The sequence below is a fragment of the Nelusetta ayraudi genome, unplaced genomic scaffold (assembly GCF_046127955.1).
Source record: "Nelusetta ayraudi isolate G7.1 ecotype Tasmania unplaced genomic scaffold, CSIRO-AGI_Nayr_v1 ptg000135l, whole genome shotgun sequence".
NCBI lineage: Eukaryota > Metazoa > Chordata > Actinopteri > Tetraodontiformes > Monacanthidae > Nelusetta > Nelusetta ayraudi.
In genome coordinates this window covers 17,183,267-17,191,358 of record NW_027466185.1, presented here as the reverse complement: position 1 = coordinate 17,191,358, position 8,092 = coordinate 17,183,267, and the positions used below count along the sequence as shown (strand labels likewise).

At 41.0% G+C, this 8,092-nt stretch overlaps 1 protein-coding gene across 2 annotated transcripts; it reads right to left on the bottom strand.

Moving 5' to 3' along the window:
- necap1 (NECAP endocytosis associated 1) lies at positions 1–8,010 on the bottom strand. 2 transcript variants are annotated; one of them, XR_012923774.1, is made up of 9 exons: positions 7,801–8,010; positions 5,878–5,978; positions 5,045–5,149; positions 4,611–4,692; positions 4,355–4,463; positions 4,036–4,186; positions 3,213–3,306; positions 1,390–2,226; positions 1–1,346 (listed from the first exon to the last, which is right to left on the bottom strand). XR_012923774.1 is itself a non-coding variant. In XM_076011394.1 (8 exons), exons 1-8 carry the CDS (start codon positions 7,893–7,895, stop codon positions 2,172–2,174), a joined length of 792 nt encoding a protein of 263 aa, XP_075867509.1. In that variant the 5' UTR covers positions 7,896–8,010; the 3' UTR covers positions 1–2,171. The 2 variants fall into 2 exon arrangements, 1 of the variants encoding a protein (XP_075867509.1); XM_076011394.1 differs by having other exon boundaries at positions 1–2,226.
- Between the last annotated feature and the right edge of the window lie 82 nt (positions 8,011–8,092).

Genomic DNA, 8,092 nt, shown 5'->3' with positions numbered 1-8,092 from the left:
CCCTTTGAAAGGATTTATTGCCTCTTTCTCATGAAATTGGTCATAAGTCAAAAGTGTGAGTCTGGCCATTTTTTTTTAGCCACAGTGGAATGAGTGACAGATATGAGACATTTTGATATAATAGCCAGCAACACCAGCGATGTAAACACAACACATACACATTTCATACTGGCCCTGTGGGTTCACCATGGCTAGTCAAAAGGAGTTAATTTGAGTACATTTAAAGGGCTCATTTATTCATATATATATATATATATATATATATATGTCTATCATTCAACTTCAATTTCACCATATTAACATATCATTGGCTGCCACACAGACAGACATTCATCAGAGTGAGTAAACAATCCTTTTGTTCTATGTGCCTCGACTTGGGAGCGACTTGATCAACACAATCGAAAGAAAGAAAAGAAAAGAAAAAGAAAGACGTTCCCTCAATTTGACTGTAGTGGTGGTTTGGCTGTGCAAGGACATCACCCTCGGACGACTTCTTTGCATTAGGAAGAACATTGGTAGGATGGAAAATACTCAATAAAATTGAGAAAAAGATTGTTAAATTGTATTGGGGCACAAGTAAAAATACATTTGTTTCACGGTTTTAGAGGCACTGACAGGCATCCCGCGTCTCCTTGTACAGAACCGCAGTCGCCAATATTTCATTAAAATGTATGCGTGATGGTAGAATTCCGCACATCCACTTCTGCACGAGAACGTGATGTTTTCTAAACTGTAGGACTACAAATTGAATTGATTTTCTCATCTAGTTCTGCAGTCCTTATTTTAACAGGTTTACTGTGTTAAGTTCTCAGTTCTTTGAAATAAATTATTAAGTTTCAGAGTAACCACAGAGCGCCCTCAATCTTTCCTCTCAAGTAAACATGAGAGAGTAGGTTTAATGTGTTTGTGACACAAAAAAGAATGAGCAGCATTCAGTCAGTTTTTCTCTGTTTTCTCAATGATAAAGACAATATGTTTTATTCTGAACCCAATTCAACTTTGACTCTCTCGTCGTTGGGTGCAGTAAAATGCCCTTAATCACTCAATTTTATCCGATACGGCTGAATTTTAAATAATTTCAGCAATTTCAAAATTTTGTTAAGTGGGAGTTTACCGTCCCATTAACAACAATACACTTCATCATCACGCACACTTGTGTCTGTGTGCTCATAATTTTAGCTTATATTTGATTGTTAGAGCAAAACATTTGACTCTACCCAACAAAGTGCAGCAGAGTGGATTTGGCCAGTCTACTGTTGTCAAATAAAATCTACCAAAAAAAAAATGATTAAAGACCTTCTTCTGTGGAAATAATACGGCTCTTGAAGGAAAAAATATATTTCAACCTTTTTTTCTTTTGGAAAAGGCACTTCAATACGCCTTTTATACTGTGTCTCCATTTAATTTAGTCTAAAAAGTCTTAACTGAACTTTCCCCCCAAACAATCAAAACAGGTTACAGCAAACAGCGGTGAATTTGCAAGAGATGTAGCGCTCACTGCGGCCTGAGGGGGGAGCAGTTGCACAAACAACACGGGCCATATTATAAAATAACGTTTGCAATGCTTGTTCAGACGGCCATCTACTGACAAGTGGCTGCAGACGCATGAAAGGGGAGCTCGAGATGTTGAACAATAGCCCTTTGGAATCACAGGAACCGGCTCAAACTATGTTCGTAATGATGATCATGGCTTTAACAGACAGCGTTTGATCAGCCAAAGTAAGTCTGACTCGCAACATAATGGCTTTTTAGTGACTTTGGGTGAATACACAATGGATAGTGTCACACTGACAATATTAGAAATAATGCTGAAAGTCCTGCTTTGTTGTTCCTGTTGTTTCTTGTCAAACTAAAAGAGCAGTCAGGCTGCTTAAATCATCAAGATATTGTAGCATGATTGAAAAAGATGCATTTAAACTGCCTTTCTGTCTGATTGACCCAATACTGTAAAACTGCTGCTGCTGCTGCTGCTGCAAAAAAAAATATATATATATATTTGAATGAGGATTTGTCGTTGAAAACAAAAAAATAATAATTGTAACAAGTTGTTTTAAGACCTCCAGTGTGATAGACAGTTCCACTTTGGGATGAGAGTGTGTGCGTGCCAGTTAATCTCAATGCAATGCAAAGCTTCGGACAGACGTTGGTGGGACGACTAGTGATGCGACGGCTTAAAACTGGATCCAGTTTGCTGTGTCCTGTGGTCGTGATGGTGGTGGGACAGAGCTGAAAAAGACATGGTGGAGCTGAATCTCAGGACATACAGTAGAAGTAAGTATTAGACCTCCCAGAGTGCACCAGCAGCAGCAAAGTAGCAGGTGCTTGACACCTGATCACTAATTGAGAGCACCTGGGAAGGACTGGGGGAAGCGCGGTCATTCAGACAAACTTCAGGGGAGAAAGCAGAGTTGAAAGAAACAAGGAAAGAACAAAGAAGCTCCGAGTCCTCATGGATTCAGTCCAAAGACGCCAATGGTCGGTGGAATTTCTATTTGCTTTCTTGGTGTTCTGAAATGTTTTTTGATACGGTCAAATTTATGTTAACTGCTGTGTGATTGGTGAATGAAAGCCCTGCAGCATTTACTACACTGATTTTGTGTCAAATGAGGTTGAATTGAGATATTTCACTTTGAGTTCAAGTAAAGTAAAAGTACAGTGTGTAGATATTGTTTATTAAACTTTACTAAAATGTTGATAATTCTTTATTCAATTTAAAAGGCTTGAGGCAAGAGATGATGCACAGAGCTGCTACTCCACTCAATGACTCTGTATATTTATTTTTCTGAACTTTTCACCCCCAGTGCTGGTTCAAGCAGTTCCTCCCCTTCATTGACAGGGATTCTGATTGTTTGAGTGCCTTCAGCACTATTCAGTGTGTCATCACTGAAAGATGTACACACAGCCAGAACAAGTTTAGATGGCTATTTAGTTCTACTGCACCGATGGTTGGCACTTGATTTTGTTGTCAACCTTGACGATGACAATAAAGATTCTATTCTATTCAGTGCACTTACAGGCTCGGCTAGGAAAGCGGTTTTCATTGTGTCTATTAAATCTCTTTAATTGTGCCTTAATCTTCTACTCATGTATCATAATCAGCACGGAAACATTTTGGATGAAATTTCCAAAATTCACAATGTCTCACACAAACGGATGAGGCCGAGCAACAACTCCTGCGTGTGTATTTGTGTGAATGTGATTGTGTTGCCAACCTTGCAGGAACAGAGAAGTCCCCCCAAAGATCTGAACTGGGGTTTGGCTGAACCACCGTGTTGAAGTTGCCATTGTCAAGCTCCAGCAAGCAACCTGCAAAGGCACAGAAACAAACAGTCATTTGAATGCAGATGCAGAATAAGCTGCAAAGCTGTGCAGCCAGCTGTGGTGCGGCAGTGATGTAACACACACACACACACAACATTAACTACTGTAAAATAGTGAACCAAACTGTATTAAACATACAGATTCCGTTTTATTACCCACACAGCTAACAATGCACCCAAAGCAGCAGGGGGCAAACTTTTTGACTGGTGGGGCCACAATGGGTTGTAAAATGTGACAGAGGGGGGTAGCGGAGCAGCAGCAGGTGGATGAAGTGTTTTGGTGAGCCACCTCATAGGAGGAAAAAATATTTCATTGGATATGTAGAAAACCTGTTTATTTTCAATTGACATGAATTCAACATAAGCATTAAAACAAAATCAGTGTCTTTGAAGCTCCACTGTGTTCAGCTTTTTATTGAAATGACTCTGAAAACAGAAAAAATGGATGAAATACAGGTATTTTATGACTTGCTGACTTATTATAATTTCTTCAAGTTCAGCAGGCCAAATTAAAAAGCTTAGCGGGCTGCATATGGCCCTCGTGGCGTAGTTTGCTCAACTCCAAACAACTATTCTATTTAGTCACATGGTATCCCATATACAGTAGAACTCACTGCTAAAAGAAAATCTGAAGATGCTGAACGCTTCTTTTGTTACTAACGGAACTCTGCTGGCAGAGTGGCTTCAGTGTTTGGCTATGATGAAATCAACATACCTGTTGTCGTGCATCCCGTTTGATGGGCTACGTTGTGGTTGGTCAAACTGGAAGGGGCAGGGGGAGGGGCGATCTTGCCCCCAGGAGGTGGAGGGAGGAGTCCTAGACCACCTGGGCCTGGAGGGCGGGGCTTATCCCTCTTCTTGCCTTGCTGGATGCAGAAAAAAAACCAAGATGCCTTCAGTGAGACACTGCAATGTCAACAGTCATGAGAATGAAAGAAAATACACTAAATTCATAGGTTGTGTCCAAATGTTTGACTGGTTGTGTAATATTGACTGTAAGAATGTTTTTTTTTTTTTTTTTTTAACTGTTTTACCCCTATGTTCAGCGTAATGGTCTGTCCCTCTTTAAAGCCCAAGTCCAGTTTTGGGCCTGAATCCCCGACGTGGCCACTTTTACTGATTTCATCCTCCTTCTTCACCCACCTGCGGAATGAAGGAGACGCACAATCTCACAGACACGCAAATAAATGAGATATCTCAGCAGTTAACCAAAATAGTACTGCACATGTCAAGGACAGCAGCTTCCTTTTCTACATCCACCACTTCACTTCACTTCACATCACCACTTACTTAAAATGGTCTTGCAGAGCCACGTTGAAATCAAACGCGTCCCCCCTGTCCCCGAAGCCGACGCCGATGAAAGCACTGCGACCTGCGGACATGATTACAGTCACTGCCAAGAACAAAAGTCAGGTTGAGGTTCTTTGTAAAAAGAAAAGTGTGTTGATCAAGAACGGCTGAATGGAAAACAATGGGAAAAGGCTGAAGCCAGCTGAGCCTAAAATATTACACGTTTCTGAAATAGTGGATCCAATCCACTTCAGAGGGTTTCAACATGCAAGTTGCAGCATTTTACCCTGCATTAGCAGGACAGGTGCTGTACAATACCAGCAGTCCAGCTCTAGTAGTCATTTTCGATATAATATAATTACACTGCGGGCCAAATTTGGCGAGTTTGCTTTAAACGAACACAGAGTTCATCGTCGTGGCACGGAAGCACTTACCGCCATCGTCTTGTATCCGCAGGACGAAATATCGGCTGGAGTCACTGACCGTTTCCACGGTGATGCCGGGGTACTCTTTGACCGGCGCCTGGGCGAACAGCTCTCCTGCAGGTCCACATGGGACAATGGGAAGGTGTGAGTGCAAAAAAACAATGAAAGAAAGAAATTGGTCAGTCAATCTGAACCCAGGATGAGCTTCCGGCAACTTCTGCACGAGGGGGACGATGGTCGGTCTGAGGCCGCGAGTGGTGCAAGACGTGTGTTTTAGTTCCATCCATTTTCAATACCCGCTTCTTCCCGATCTCAGGGTCACAGGGGTCTGCTGGATGCTCTCCCAGCTGTCATCGTGCAAAGGCAGGGTGACACCCTGGACAATTCGCCAGTTCATCGCAGGGTCACATAAGCTGTGTTTCCATTGCCCCTACAATTGAGCAAAATATCGCAATGTTTTATTGCGATATTTATAATAAATATCGCAATAAAAAAAAAAACTGGTCACCTAAACACTAAAACTTGGAAAACCATGAAAAACCTCTCAATTATGGCTAAAGGGTTTTGACGCTCTCAAGAGGTGGTTTTCCAGACGTATCCACACACACCTACGGACAATTTAGAGTTTCCAATTCACCTCAAATGCATGTTTTTGGACTGTGGCAGGAAGCTGAAGAACCTGGAGAGAAATCATGCACACACAGGGAGACCATGTAAAACTCCACACAGAAAGGTGCCAGGCCCAGGAATCAAACCCACAACCTTCTTGCTGTGTGGCGGCAGCGTTAACCGCTGTGCCACCGTGTCGTCCGTGTTTTAGTTGTTCACAGAGAAACTCCAACCTGAAACCTTGTCCTCCAGTTTGATGAAGGCCACTTTCCCCTTGGCTGTGATCCTCATTCGACCGGACCAATCTGGAGCGTCCAGTTTCCAGTCCGCTGCCCTGTATTAAAAAAAAAAAAGAAAGAAAAAAATCAGTTGTGCGATACACTGAAACTACACTCACACATAGGTGTGAAATCACAAAAATAATTATGGACATTAACTGCGGTGTTACTATCGTGTTTTCACGAGAACGATATAATTTCAAACATCAAGTGATAGTAAATTACCGGGTAAAACTGAAAGTCTTCGATTATCCGTTCAGCATTTCCATGGAAATGTATTCAGCGAGGGAGAGCGTGTGGCTATTGATTGGCCAAGTGAGAGATGAACACTCTCACGGTGTGAGCTGTTAATTAAAACAGTGCAACAAATTCTGTATTTGCAAAACAAAGCTCAGAGCAACTGCCGCTTTGCTCTGCTGATCTTTGCTTCTGGAGATGGATGCTAACCAGGCAAGTTCTGGGGTACATGAGCAAGTAGCAAAAGTATTCACATTCTGTATGGAACTAACAGTCCTGATACTGTAAAAAAAAATTAAAAAATTAAAAAATTAAAAACTCTGGTAAGTGAAAGTACCAATTCAACTTATTTTCTTACTGTATTTAAGTAAAAGTGAGGAAGTAAAGGTTATGAAATGTACTTTTCTTGTTCTATCAATAACAGAACAATAGAACAATTAATTTTTTTGATAATTTTGAAAAAATGAAAAATATTTGACAGACTGAACTGAACAGCTTTTGGCACTCTCAATTCTATAGCACAACTCAACTGTTATCAGTGATAATTCTGACCAGTCAGTACTATGACTGACTTTTGATCAAAATAACCAAATGTATTTTCTTAATTTATTTCCTGTCTGAACAGTAACCCCAAAACTGAGATTCTCTAAAAAAAAATAACCTCCCCCAAGAATATTGTCCACTTTTATATTTAATTACTCAACAGCATAGTTCAAGTAGCTCCACCTCAACCAATAACCACTATAATAATAATAATAATTATTATTATTATTGTTATAACAATAATAATAATAATAATAATAATAATAATAATAATAATAATAAGTGAATTATTTTGAACATAATTTGTATCTTTAAACCACTGAAGTAACGAGCAAGTCCAAAGTAAAAGTAGTCAGAAAACGAAATACTCAAGTACAGAAACTTAAGAAAAAAAAATAAAAAAAATAAAACATATACTCAAGTACAGCAACAAAGTGTTTGTACTTCATTACTGTACTTGACAGGGTGATGGACGGCTGAATTGCACAAGATCCTTCAATCTCCTCGAGTCACTCCTTGAGTGTTTTAAAGTCTTGTAATTGAATGACAGGTAATTTTGGGAATCTATAACTACACATAAAACAATACTTTTATCAGTAAAACGTCTTTTAAAAGTCGTAATAGCCACTGATAGCATTAGGGGAGTTCTCAATGGAAATATTGTTGATTATTGGAGTAACTCGACCGTCTAAACCACATTGGGTAAACCCCCCCCCCCTTTTTTTTTTTTTTTTCGTCTGTAAAGAGGACACAAACACACAGACACACACTAGCCGCCTGTCACAGAGAGTGAGACCGACCTGGCAACCCGCCCGGATATCGACCCGGTGACTAATTCAACTGTCACGTCTCTGACAGTGCTCAATTGCTCTTCACAGCGACAAAACAGCTTTACGAGCCACTGGCGAGACGCATTTCCCATCAAAATATTAGAGTACAAACGTTCAAACCGGTGTCGATCCTCTGACTGGTGACCAAACTGAAGGCGCTGGCGGTGACAGCGCTTCGCCCTCAGTCGACGACACGTAAAACACGACATTTACAACAACGTTCGAGAGCATCGTCAGTATCGAGGTTCACGGCTTTTCACCTCCTTACCTGTACGAGCGGTTCGAGGCTCTGGGCGGGATGCGATAGACGTTGACATCGGGCTTGACGCACAGAATTGACTCGTACTCTCCTTCAGCCGCCATCTTGGCTCCACGGTTATTGATGTGGCAGTGTTGTGGTGGTAGTGGTCGTGACTCATTTATTCACTCCCGTTTTCTGAGGAGGGGGGCCGTGTGTGTGTGTGTGTGTGTGTGTGTGTGTGTGTGTGTGTGTGTGTGTGTGTGTGAGAGAGAGATATGAGAGAGATATGGCTTCGTATCTACGTCACTATCTACCATTT